The sequence below is a fragment of the Oryzias latipes genome, chromosome 15 (genome assembly GCF_002234675.1).
Source record: "Oryzias latipes chromosome 15, ASM223467v1".
NCBI classification, from domain to species: Eukaryota; Metazoa; Chordata; class Actinopteri; order Beloniformes; family Adrianichthyidae; genus Oryzias; species Oryzias latipes.
The window spans coordinates 28,551,627-28,564,491 of NC_019873.2; the positions used below are offsets into that span (position 1 = coordinate 28,551,627).

At 43.7% G+C, this 12,865-nt stretch overlaps 1 protein-coding gene across 8 annotated transcripts in view; it reads right to left on the reverse strand.

Moving 5' to 3' along the window:
* The window catches only part of sipa1l2 (signal induced proliferation associated 1 like 2), a 97,719-nt gene that overhangs the window by 39,903 nt on the left and 44,951 nt on the right, over positions 1-12,865 (reverse strand). For all 8 annotated transcript variants that reach the window (XM_023963588.1, XM_023963585.1, XM_023963591.1 and 5 more), the window contains exons 5-8: positions 8,280-8,454; positions 8,058-8,161; positions 5,798-5,955; positions 4,701-5,277 (exon numbers count right to left, since the gene is read on the reverse strand). In XM_023963588.1, the coding sequence (XP_023819356.1) occupies positions 4,701-5,277; positions 5,798-5,955; positions 8,058-8,161; positions 8,280-8,454 (1,014 nt within the window). The remainder of the gene's footprint in view (positions 1-4,700; positions 5,278-5,797; positions 5,956-8,057; positions 8,162-8,279; positions 8,455-12,865) is intronic.

Genomic DNA, 12,865 nt, shown 5'->3' on the forward strand with positions numbered 1-12,865 from the left:
AGCTACATTGTCACGATATGCTCCATTTTCATGGCGTCCCTTGAGGCGTCCGCACGAGCCTCAAGGGACGCATCGAGACGCAGCAGCGCCTCTCGACGACCCTCCATGGACCCGGATGACCCAAAAACCTGCAGTACCCCTACTGGACGACCCCTCATGGGTACATGCGACTAAAGCTTGACAGAAACGTGGACTGGGCAAAGCATTGAGGTAACCGGCTGCAGTTCCCTGATTAATCCAGGTGGATGATTCCACAAATGAACAAAATGCTGTTTTCATTTTTTTTTTTAACGTGAAGCAGTGGGAACCTTCAGACCCATGACCATCCCAAACAGACTGCTAACAAAATGAGCGAAAAGCTAAAGAACTTTTTGACCAAACTCCCATTTGTTGCCAAGTAACGGTATCTCTGTTAGCCAGAGAGAGGTCTGATGGATATATCTTTGACAGTGATGACAGCATCTTCAGACAGACGTGACAAGCATGTCGCTGCTTTTCAAAGGAAAAAATACAGAAGCATCCATCTAGAAAGGTCAATCAAAGGTCAACCTCCACCTTTGGGCCGTAGCTTGGAATGTCTCAAATTCGATGATGAATTAATCCTTGATGGCAGCTTCTAACCAGAAACATTTGATTGTATTGGAGGAGGCAAAAGCTAGCTGGGGCTGGTTTCTGCATTTATTCTAAAACCGCTTACTGTGTTCACAGTTAAGGCTCAGTAAAGCTTTATGGAAACGATTCATCTAAAATAGAGACTAGGTACAATAAACCACAAACAAAGTTGTTTTTTATGGCAGTGAAATTAACACAAGATAGAGAAAGGGTTAAAAGGAGCCTCTATCTGCAGATCTACAGCTGCATACAGAGACTCAAACGCACAAAGAAGCCTGGGCTGCCCACTTTATTCAGGAAACAAACTGAAAACAGCTCCCGTGCCTTCAGGACTTGTCTAATAAAAGCTCAGCAACACCCCGGAGAGAGGAGCGTCTCTACAAAGCTTTTAGTTGTGTTCTCACTGGGCTCCTCTGTGCGCTACAGCAGGCAGCCCGTTCGCTCTGGTTCGCATTACATCACAGGTCCGGCAGCCTGTAAATCCTCCCAATGAAACGCGACTCCGGTCGACCTCTGGGACGGAAACCTTTGGGACAAAGTCTGCAGAGTCAGCTGAGCTGCTGCTGCTGCTGCACTTCTTCATTTAAACATAGATTCACAACCTGCAATGATCACTTCAAACAGCGGGAGAGAAAGGAAAAGTTAAAGGAGATTAGCATAAGGAATGAGGAAGTGATGTCCTCTGGCGGTTCCCAAATGCTAATTTTTCCCCGTCTTTTGACCTTACGATGGCTCAGAAAAGACAGTGAGTGGCATCTGTGTCCTTTCAAGATTCATTATGGAAACACGTCTGGTTCTTGAGGGGGATTTTTAGTGGTATGAATATGCAACATCTCTGGGCACTTTTAATTTGACTTGGTTTTCTCTAAATGCTCCTCTGAGCTGCTGAACTAATGACACATAGTAACAGGATGTGAAGAAAGATTCACTGAACTGTTGTTCAGCAGGAGCTGGACTGTGCTTGGCTTCTAAACACGAGGGAAACGTGGAAACAATAGATTTCTATGTGATTATCTTTAATATATTTAGTGTTTTTTTCTGGTTTTAACCTTCATTTCTTGTATTTAATGGCTTATTATAACAAATATGCTATTTAATCAGTTATATTTCATGTTTTCAATCACTGAATGATACACTTTTTATTGATTTATTTTGTCCCTCAGCCATCCTGCACTAAAGGACCAGATTTTTTTACTATTCGTCTTTCTTCCTGCGCCTTTGAGCAATAATGAACGCCACATTCTACAAATCTCACGCACAACAACAACTACCCGGGGAAAATGGAATGAAAACACAAACGATGACATCACAGCGGGAGAAACCATCAAAACAAACAGGGGCCAAAATCCCTTATGGGGCTTAAAAAGTAGTTCAATATCCACAACGAGACCAAAACCCACGTGTCTGCGATATCCAAAAAGACGTTTGGAAATTATTATGGGCTGGCCACACGGCTTGTGGAAAAGCAAACTTTTCAGGTTTTTGCACAAAACGGGAAGTAAAACTTTTCTCCAAACGATCCTTCTGAAATTTCCCACTCAGGCCACCAGCTTAACCCTATAACCATAAGTGAATTTTGTTGACCTTTGACCTTGGAAAGATGCTGTCATCTTCAACTCAGGAGAAAAAAAGAAAAAAAAAATCACCTTTGGTGCCATTTACAAATTGATAACAAAAAAAAGGTGAAACAAGAATAACTGCAAGAAAATCCTGGCCTTTTTTATGACATAAAGGTCACAAGATTAAAATCTCCAATCAGCAATGACAACAAAAATTGATTTTTTAGGAGGTTTTGTATTTTGGCCATCGAAATATAAACTCCTCCAAAATGATTTCTACCCCCCCCCCCCCCCCCCCTTCTAACTACCCCCTTTTTTTGGCTCTGCATATACTTCTCAATCCACATAAGCCCCATATATGTAAACTGGACTCCCATTGGCCACAACTGAGGAGCTACTCTGGGAAAAATGTTGGTTTTAAAGTTCGTAGATTGTGAATGTTGAATGCGAACGCCACTTTTGTGAGCTCGCATAGGTGGCGTTACGCTGTTCCTCTCACATTTTTTTACTGGATTATTCTGAAAATGTAATATATGCATCTTTGGCTCAAGCTGAACAGAATGATAAAACATACGATACAATCATAGAAGGAATGTGGGCGTGGTTAACAAATCCAAATCCAAATATTTACCTTTGTTGATTCTTTTCAATATAATATTGACCTGTTCGTCACCATCAGGAAACAAAAAACATATAATAGTTGCTATGGTGATGAAAAAAATAGAAGATCTGCAATTTTGAAGCATTTAAATTTGTCAAGGGGGTTTTGACCAGGGGAGGGGAGAGTGAGCAAAAGAGGGCGGCGACGTGGCATTAGATGGCGCCACTCACGGCTTTAATTAGATCTAACTTTTAGCTCGTTTTAAAGAATGAACTATGCACTACATTTCACTTTACCAGTGACAATGACAAAGTACCCTGCGACAGACTGGCGACCTGTCCATGGTGCCCCCTGCCTTCGCCCATAAGTGGCCGGGATAGGCTCCAGCAGCCTTGTGACCCCGAAAGGGACAAACGGAAGAAGATGAATGAATGAATGAATGATTAAGTACTATCAGTAAAGGGTAGCCGTGACACAAATTACCAGAAAATGGGTCGCTGGTAGAATCACCAAAGCAACCCCCCCTCAAAAAAAGGCCAAAGAAACGGAGAAAGTATTAATAAAATGACTTTAGCAGGACAAGTGTCTTCTATTTTTAGTCTTTCAGACCCAAAAACATGACCGTGTTTCCGCTCACCCCTTTAAAACTGGGTCATTGTCCTGCATACCCCCCTCTCTCTACCTGCCCCCAAATATTCTCCTAAAACCCCCACATCCTCTCTTAATCTGTCACTCCATTAAATAAACGCTTGGATCAGCGATCGCTCCTAAAGGTTTATCCTCACTAACCTGCAGCCGTCACAGCTGACTGCACATCCTCCACAAACCCAACAGGACCAAAGAGGACACCACACCCAACGGGACAGACATGTTAGTTTAGTGATCAACTATGACAGGTTTGCTGGAAGTAGACAGAAAGAAATCCAGTTTCATCACAGGGGAACCACAACGCTCTGAAAAAAAGAGGTTTTATCAAGAATGACAAAGAAACAAATTTACCAACTGATTCCAAAAACACGGTTAGTCTACAATTTAATTGAAAAAGAAAACACTTTTATCATTATTTAAAACCAGAATGAACATTTTGATTTTGTCTTTCAGCTGATAAGATACAGATGTTCACTGCAGAGAAACAATAAAATCAGGGAATATTTGAAGAAGCACCTGAAGCCTCAAGACAAACATAGTTTGACTTTTATTTAATAGTTTTATCAAATATCTTTGTTTTCAGTTAAAAATGCTTCCTTTATTTAAGCCGTTATGGTCTCTTCTATGAACGAGAGGACGCACATCTATTAACACAATATTTATTTATGTCTTTGTTTTTATGTCATGTGTTTGGTTCTGCTCACTTTCATGATTTTCTTAAGATTTTCTGTACTATCTGACCTCTTTTTGTTTTTTTGCAATTTTTCAGCTAGAAAGGAGTTTTATTTTGAAAACTATCAAAGGACTATTATCAAATGTTTTCTGATTTTAGAGATGCTGCATATTAGGCACTGCAACATTAGAATCAAAATGTTATTTAAAAATATTAAAAATAGAAAAACTTTTATTTGTTATTTATTTTATTTTAAAAACTATATTAAAATGTTTTTGAGCATTTTAAGCAAATATCGTAGTCAGTGATCAGGTTTTTGCCTCTGAACTTCTTAAGCCCTTTTAACAATTATCTGTTCATTTTTCTGATCTAAATTCCATTTTGGGGTCACTAAGCTGCTGGAGCCTATCCTACTGTTGGGCGACGGTGGGGTTCACCCTGGACAGATCCTCACACAGATGCATTCCTAGGGGAGTCACCATGTTTTTGGACTGTGGGCGGAAGCTGGAGAAAACCCTCAAACACACGAGGAGAACAACTTTGTAAAATATCCTTTAGAGCTTAAAGAAACTTCAGCATCTTCAGTCGTAAGTCTTCTGGATCTTACCTCCAGTCTTTGGACCATCTCTCGAATGTCTTCTCCACAGTTGTCATGGGCGGACAGCATGACGCACTCCCCGCGCTCGTAGAAGATCTTGATGCTCATAATCCCTGAGGTCCATCCGATGACGTCCCGGCAGGAGCAGTTAAAAATCACATTTTTGGACTCCTCTTCAATGAGCACGATGAACTCATTAGAGATGCCGAGCAAGCAGTCCACGTCCATGGACTGGCCGAAGTCCCGGGCGCAGACGCTCCAGGTGATGGCGCCCACGCTGAGCATGTGCGCATCCTTCCTGGGTTTCACTTTCTCCTTCTTCTTGGCTCCGAGGGTGATGAAGCTGAACTTCACGGCTGAGTCTATGGTGGCCGTGCTGACAAAGTTTTCAGCCAGATCCTTCAGGTACTCCTGCCGCGTGCGAGTAGCCATGACCCGGAACTTCTCAGACTTGTGGGCAGCGTTCTCGCCATTGATGACCTTGGCGAGCAGGAAGTCCCTAAAAACTGCTGACTTTGGGAAAGTGACAGACTTGGGAATGGGAGGGCCGAACGGAGGAACGTTTCTGGACCTGGAAACAGCCACGCTGGAAAACAAAAGAGGAGGGTTTGCAAAAAAAAAAAAAAAAAGATCAAACTGTTTGATGACGAGGAGCTCCTTAAGTGCTGAAATGATAATGCTTTAAGGAAAATTACTCCTGGTGAGATGGAGGAGATCTCTGACTCCTTGAATGTGCCGTGTTATTAGCAACTCATCTGAGGAAACATTAAAGTTGTAAGTCATAATTTCAAAGTGGCTCTGAAGATAATAACTGGATGATCAGTGAACTGATCAAAAGAGCCTTGTGACTTTTAAATATTACATTTAAATCATGTCAGGACCATACAGGGACTCGGCAAGCGATAATTACGGCTCTAAAGACGAGGTCCTTTGAAAGGTAAGGTGGAGTCATTTGACACATCAAAAGCTCCTCTAATTACCTGGAGAAAACCCCCAACTCTTATATTTCTCATCCCAGCTAAATACATGATCCTATTTGTTCAACCAAACGAATTCTAGCAGCACGCCCGTGTCTGACAGGTGAGGTTTAAATGTCCTGCCGTTACCTGTAGCACACGCCGTCAGTGCAGGGGTTGTGGACCTTGACGATGACGAAGACGTGCTGGAAATGAGAGCGGATGTTCTTGGGGGTGAAAGGAAGGGCCCCCGGCTCCTGAAACACTATGGTGACGATGTCATTGCCGATGTGCCTCTTCCTCAACAGCTGTAAAAAAACAAAAAAAAAACAAGAACAGAGTAAAAAAACAAGAAAAGATGTCCTGAAAAGTATACATGTATAAATATATTACAATAGTGTGGAAAAGGCTTCATTGCCATAGCAAAAAGATTTAAACAAACTACTGTGAAAAGAAGAAAATAAATGTAAAATGTCTCCTGTAGAATGAAACCTTGCTTCAGTCCCACTCCAATGAGTCCATTGGTCTGGGCAGACTTCGCTTAATTTGGTCCTGAACCTTGTGCTTGGTAGACTGCCGTCTACCTGACATTTCTGATGCGAACCAAAGCTTGTAAACAATAGCACATGGCTAAAGGCCTCTTCTGTCATTGGCCAGGAATTACGAAGGCGGGGCAAAGCAACTAGAGGAAGAATAATAAAAGTCCTTATTCACTTCTTCAAAGTTCAACACATTGGACTTTGGTCCTGTGCAGGCGTGCTGCAAGGCGGTTACCAAGGAGACGACGGCCTAGAAGGTACCCTGATAAGTGTTTATGACATATAGATTGTCGACAACACAAGCAGTGTGCGTCACGGCGGATCCGACCATATTTTAATGTGTTGCTGTGTCTTATCGTTGCTCCTTTACTCTGTTTACATCCCATAATGTCCGGCTACGGTGCCCGTTTGGTCCAGTTGTTCCGGTCTGAGAACGGAGCGTCTCTCTGAGCGACTGGAGCTCAGTCCGACAGGAAACGAACTGAGACCACCTCCAAAGACGGGTCTGAGAGCGGTTCCTGGTCCCAGATCAGGGTCCACTTGGGTGTATTCACACTGAAAATTTAGTCTGGATTATGGATGGAAACGAACTCTGGTGGACTTTAAGTGAACCACATGTGTCCAGACTGAATACAGCCTCAATTGTGATGACGCCGTTTTTAGCCAAAATCCAAAAGCCTGTCGTTTTCTAGAACATATTTTCTGCAGAGCGGCAGGAGCCCATCAGAAATTCACCTCCGAGTTGTGCACCGTTGGTGCACACCAACCCCGCCCCCTTCCGTTCTCGTTGCTAAGAGCTCTTTGTGTACAGGCTCTCCTGCTAGCTTACTGCCCCAACTTAACATTACAATATCTGAGTCCGGTTCTGATCCAGATTCCAGCTCAGACCAGGAAAACAAAGACGTTCATGGATCTGTTTGTCTGCAGGTGGATGATCAGAATGGGGCGGAGCAGGGAGCTTGAGGCCCCGCCCAGCGTATTTTCTACATCACATTCGATCTTTTTCAAACAGGATATTTTCGTCTGCTCCTGATTCACAGCGATTTGAGCAAAGATATACTCAAAAAATGCCACAAGAACATGTTATGGTCTTTGGGGACGTGTCGGCTAAAGCGATGAAAGGATTTTGATTGAAGGAGATGGATTCATCCAAACACAATCACCTCTTTCTGTCTGGAATAGGGCTGTCTGAGTCCAAGAGCATCCTAAACAAACAGGATTAGAGGGCACAGAGGTGAATTGGATAGGATTGGGAGGGGGTGAGTGGAGTCTGCTGTGGGATTACAACCAAGGATTAAATTAAACTTTCCCATTTCATGGACACAATTGCAAAAAAGGAGACCCGTCTGCTCTCTAACGCACCACAGCAGAGGTTGTGGATGCCCTCCAGAGAGCAGAACTCCAGAGGCCCGTTTAGTCGTATTCCACAGGTTTAGGCTCTTTGCTCTAATGCGTCTTAAATGGACTCAAAAGGCACTTCCATAAAAGTAATGCAGAGCCTAATAAACTCAATGTAGGAAATTTCTGCTTTATTGAGTTATTGTCCAGCTATCAACAACTGCAGCCACTTAATTCCACTTGTTCACTCAGAGAGACACAGCAGCCTATCCTTTACCACATCAGCCCCAAGGGAAACATTGATTAGAACCATACTATGAGGCACCGTCGCCATGGTGACGGTCCTGCTTTCCACTGATGGTCATTACTGTGGCACAATGAGCCTCTGGGGAAGACCGGCAAGTGTCAGGATTCCAGACCCCCAAAAAGAAGCTGTTCAGCGGCTCATTAGACCCATTAGGCGGCAGTTTGCTCCAACGGAGGCCGCCGAAGCCGCGGCATCCGTCGGGACAATGAGATAGAGTGCAGTTTACCTGCTGCCGGTTGTTGGGTGTGTAGGGGAGCATGGTGGACACATGAAACATCAGCTCGTAGTCCTTGTAGGTGGTGTACAGAGAGTGTGTGCCAGTGGAGTCCGCTGCAAGACGACACAAGAACGGGCCTTAAAACAAACCACCGTCAGGTACAATTCCTGTTCAATGGTGCTGTGAAGGTTGTGAAACGTGTGCGTGCGTTTTGATCCGAGCGTTTCATACTCTTATTATCCAGCTGGGCTCTGTATTTAGCGAAGCCTTTGAGTCGCACTCTCTGACCGAGCAGATCCAGGAACTCGTCGAGCGCCGGTCCCGCGCTCTCGTTGTTGTACATCTCCTCCTCGGTGCTCTGGCCCGCTTTGCAGTAAAGCACCCCCACCTTGTGCTGGAAGCTGAGCTGGAAAGACAAGCACACAGACGGGCGGTGAAGGATTATCCTTTTCCTGTTGCCAAGATGTAACCCACACAACATTCAGACATTCTGCAGAGTATGCACTCCAAGCGAGTGCCAACTCTCCATCATGTCACAGCTGATGTGAGCTCCTTCCAGGAGAGATGAAATCCCCTTTTGTGAAACCGGAGTCAGAACTCTCCGGGGCCCTGAGCAGAGCTCACATCAAGCCCAGCTATTAGCTGCTACTTAAGAGCAGCTGTGGTCCAAAGGGCAGCGAATCCGAGGCAGAAAACGGCAGAATAACTGGAAAAACTTTAGTTTTCTACTCCAAGGTTCACCACAAAGCAGCACTTCTGTTTGGTAAATGAGTTTTGACATTAAATATTAGCAATGTTGAAGTCGAATAATGACTCTGTTTGAGAAAAAAAGAAATGTTTTATTCTCAGGCGGGACACTGGAAAGCCTTAAATAATTTAAAGTTGTCTGGCAGAGGCGCGACCCTTCCCTGCCCATGCTGCTACCGTTTGACCCGGCCTCACTGTCTGAGCAGCGTTACAATTTAAAAAAAAAACAAAAAAACTTTTTTTTCAAAATGACGACTTTTCTGTTGGTTTTATCTCCATGGCAACCATTTTACTTTTTGGTCGCCTGGGGATGACGAACGTGTCTATGCAATTTCTAAAAGAATTGACAAAAGTAAATTTTTTGATCTCCTTGACAACGGAGGTTTTTGTCAACCAAGCCCAGATTCCTTTTATCTTCATATCATAAGTTATATTGTTTTGTTCAGCTTGAGCCAACGATTCATGCATTACATTTTCACAGTAACCAACGTGTTATCAACAGGTGAACGCCGCTTTTGCAAGCTCGCCATGCTAACGCTGTTCAACATTTTTTCCCCAAGTAGCTTCCCAATGATGCTCAAGAAGTTACAAGGCAATGGAACAAAACCCCTATAGGATTAGTCTAAATTTATAGCTGGTACTAAAGAGGTTTTTTTATGGAAAATTTAAGATCACGGCCTCTTCATGAGGTCAAAGGTCAGCAAGGCTGTGGTGGAGGTTGTAGACTTAAGCTGGCGGCTTGCGTGTGAAATTTCATGAAGTTTTCTTTTCCTATATTGTGCGGAATATAACACACAAACAGTAAAAATGGCAAACTAACCATTGGTCATGCATGGCTCAAGTAGGAAATGTCTTTCTGTGCTGCAGGTGGTCATTTTCTCAAAGGGCTCATGATGCAGTCGTCATGACGACTCCTTTATCAGGCAATCAGTCTGCACTGAACTGATGACAGGAAGGTGTTATAGCCAGAGGAAACGGCGTGATGATCGGTTATAATGCAGCCCTCCACCTCTTTTAAGTCAAACTGTATGGACTCACTGCATCTCCAGTTTTTCTCAGAGGGATTTGTCTTTTTATGTAAACTTTTAGGAGTCTAAAGAGCAGAAACACACCGTAGGCACCTCTGACGTTTCCTCCTGTGCTGCATGTGATGCACCTTCAAGAACGCACTAAACGGCCATTTCTTGAACGTCCTTTCAGCTTGTTCACACTGGACTGCTGGTACCCGATACTAGTGCGTGTAGCTGCAGTTGGAAGGGGTTTGGTGCGAAATGTCCTGAATCTTGCTCCAGACCTTTTTTTTCACAGCTCTATTCTGATATTTAAAAGACTTTGAGTCATCCAGTTCCAGACAGGATTACTATTTTCTCCTTCATGATCAATTTTCACTCCCGTGAATCAAAAAAGGACGCCTTTCATACTTCACTAGCAAATCCAAGTCGCTGATTGGTCAGAGTTCTACCGGTTAGCTTTCAATGGCCGCCCGTTTTGTCTGTAGAGCGTGGTGACGTGAGAGTTTTGAAGGTGGAAGCCAGAAACGCGCGTTAACGTGCATTTACAGAGACGTTTCAATGGGAGTGGCGGTCTGAACGAGCGTTTCCGAGCCCGGAGTGAACATATGGGGTAAGATAACTGTCAGAAAAGAAATCTGCACATAGACAAAGTTGTGAACGGAAAAAAAAAAGAATTATTTTCTAAGAAAAGAGCCTCACTATGCAGGCATATTGTTGTATGGATGTTTGGTGACTCCATATATGTGCCTGTGACCTCGTCACATATTTTTTGACAGTAAGTTGACAGGGCAATTTTTGTGTTCAAGGCGAGGGAAGTCGAATTCAAAATGTTAAACGTAAAACTAAATGTCGTGTTTATAGTTTTCGTTTATAGTTTTGTTTATAGTTTAGCGTCTGGCTGAAAAACGCTGGTGAAGTTGAATAAAAACCTGCTGAAAGTGATCATTTTTTCTTTTCTGGTAATAATGCAGCAGGATTTTCTGACCCTCACAAGTTTTCAACAATTTATTTTAAGACTTCCTTCCAGCTGATGGATTTATTGAGCTGAAACAAAATGAGAAAAACGAGAAGCCGTGGATGTTTAGCTGATGGAAATGAGGTCAGCGGCGCCTCTGGGGACCTCTGTGAAGCACCTGAGGGATCCAGTTGTCCCCACATCAAACTGTAAGCACATGCTCTGCAGTGACCCGACGCATCACAGAAAGTTTTTTAAACCTTCACGAAGAATGTGCACGTTAAGCTCCCTCACTAATCCCCTCCCCACACACACACACACACACTGGGAGGCTGAAAAACTTAAATTTGGAAACGAGACAGTTCAGAAGGGAGGAGCTGCATGAGACGATGAAAATGCAGAAAGAAGAGGCAAGGTCACCACTCTGGATTAAAACACAGATTGGCTCCGGGGGGGGGGGGGGGGGGGGGGGGGGGGGGGGGGGGGGGCTGCTGTCTGAGGCAGATGAAAAAAACCTTCCAATAGGAAAAGGGATGCCTGGAAACCGGGCTTATCCTGTTGCTACAGTAACCTGACCTCCATTAACCATAAAAATATAAAAGGGGTTCTCTGCAGTTTTAAGTTTAGAGTGATTACCCCCTCCCCCAAAAGATTCTTAAGAAATCCAATAAAAACTTTTTAAACTTTTCTGCAAAGACGGGAGGCGTTTTTATCAATGCATTCCCCTCTCAGTGGGTGGTAGATTACTCTCTAAACATAGCCTAAGAAAATTACATTAGAGGCAGAATTCTTCTGAACTGAAGCCCTGCGGGTATTATAAGTGATTTATGAACCTAAAAGGACCTCTGGCTTGTTTCAAGTGAGAAAAATATTTCATTTCATGGAACAGACTTCTGCAAGTCTTTATCTAAAATTTCGACTTCCGATTTCTCAGACGTTAAAAATAGATTTTAAGCTGCAGATTTTCAATTATCATCATTTCAGGGAAAAGCGCAGGTCTCCTAAAACAACCAACGACCAAACGACATCAGTCTTTAGAATCCTCGTGGAGTTCCCAGGATTCTGGGGAGGTCGCAAATATAAAAAATCTGCCTCCATCTCGCCTGCGTCTCACCTACTTGTCCCTTACTCCCCCTTCCGTGTTGTACAAGTGTTCTCTACGACCAGCAGCATGGACGTAGAAAAAAATGAGCGTGAACATTTTCTCTCTACGGACTCAGAGAGTGGAGGGGGCTGTGAACGCCATCTCTCTGCAGGACCCTCCCTTCATCAGCCTCCTGTTGTTTAGAGCAAAGATACCAACATAAACAGAGCATGGGGGGGGGGGCACAACGTTTAAACATTCTGCAGATGGTGAACAGCGTTTAAGCTCAAACGAACAAAGTCAGGGCGTGATGATCTCAACAACACATCTGCCCAACGCAAACAACCTTAACGGTTTTGACATATGATTTTCTTCCTTTTAATACCATTATGAGCATATTCTAACCTTAGGTTAGAAGTGGAGCTGCAGGAAGGTACAACATGACAGAAAAACACTTCCTGCTCCTTTACATCTTTAATAATCTCTTCAAGTGGACCGGCCTGGATTCACCAATCCTACTTCTTGTCTTCATGTGAAGCTACTATAGCAAGGAGACGCATGGCTGATACTTTTTATGATAGAAGCCCTTCCCAGGTCAGCTGGATGGATGTGTGGATGCTAAATAAATGTAATTAGACTAATAAGCAGCCAATTCTCTGACAACCAACCAAGCGGCTCTCAACCGGGTAAGTCTCCCAACTCCTATCACAGTTTCCTTAGCCGAGAAGATCTCCAGATCCCACGACGGACCCCTGAGCCGTTTCCAAATGGAGAGAGCGTCAGGTCCTTTGAATGGCCACCTTAAGTGATGCCATAAAAATGGAACGTACCATTGTCGTGCTTGTGGTAGGTGTATGGTGTAGTATTCATAAGGAAAATGGAAGTTGCACGCATTAATGATGTACAGAAGATGCCGAGTCCTTGCAACACTCTAGTCCAGGGGTCAGCGACCTGCCTGTGGTTACTGCATGAACTTTTTTGCCCTACAGGATCACCAAGCGGTCTATGACTTTGATGT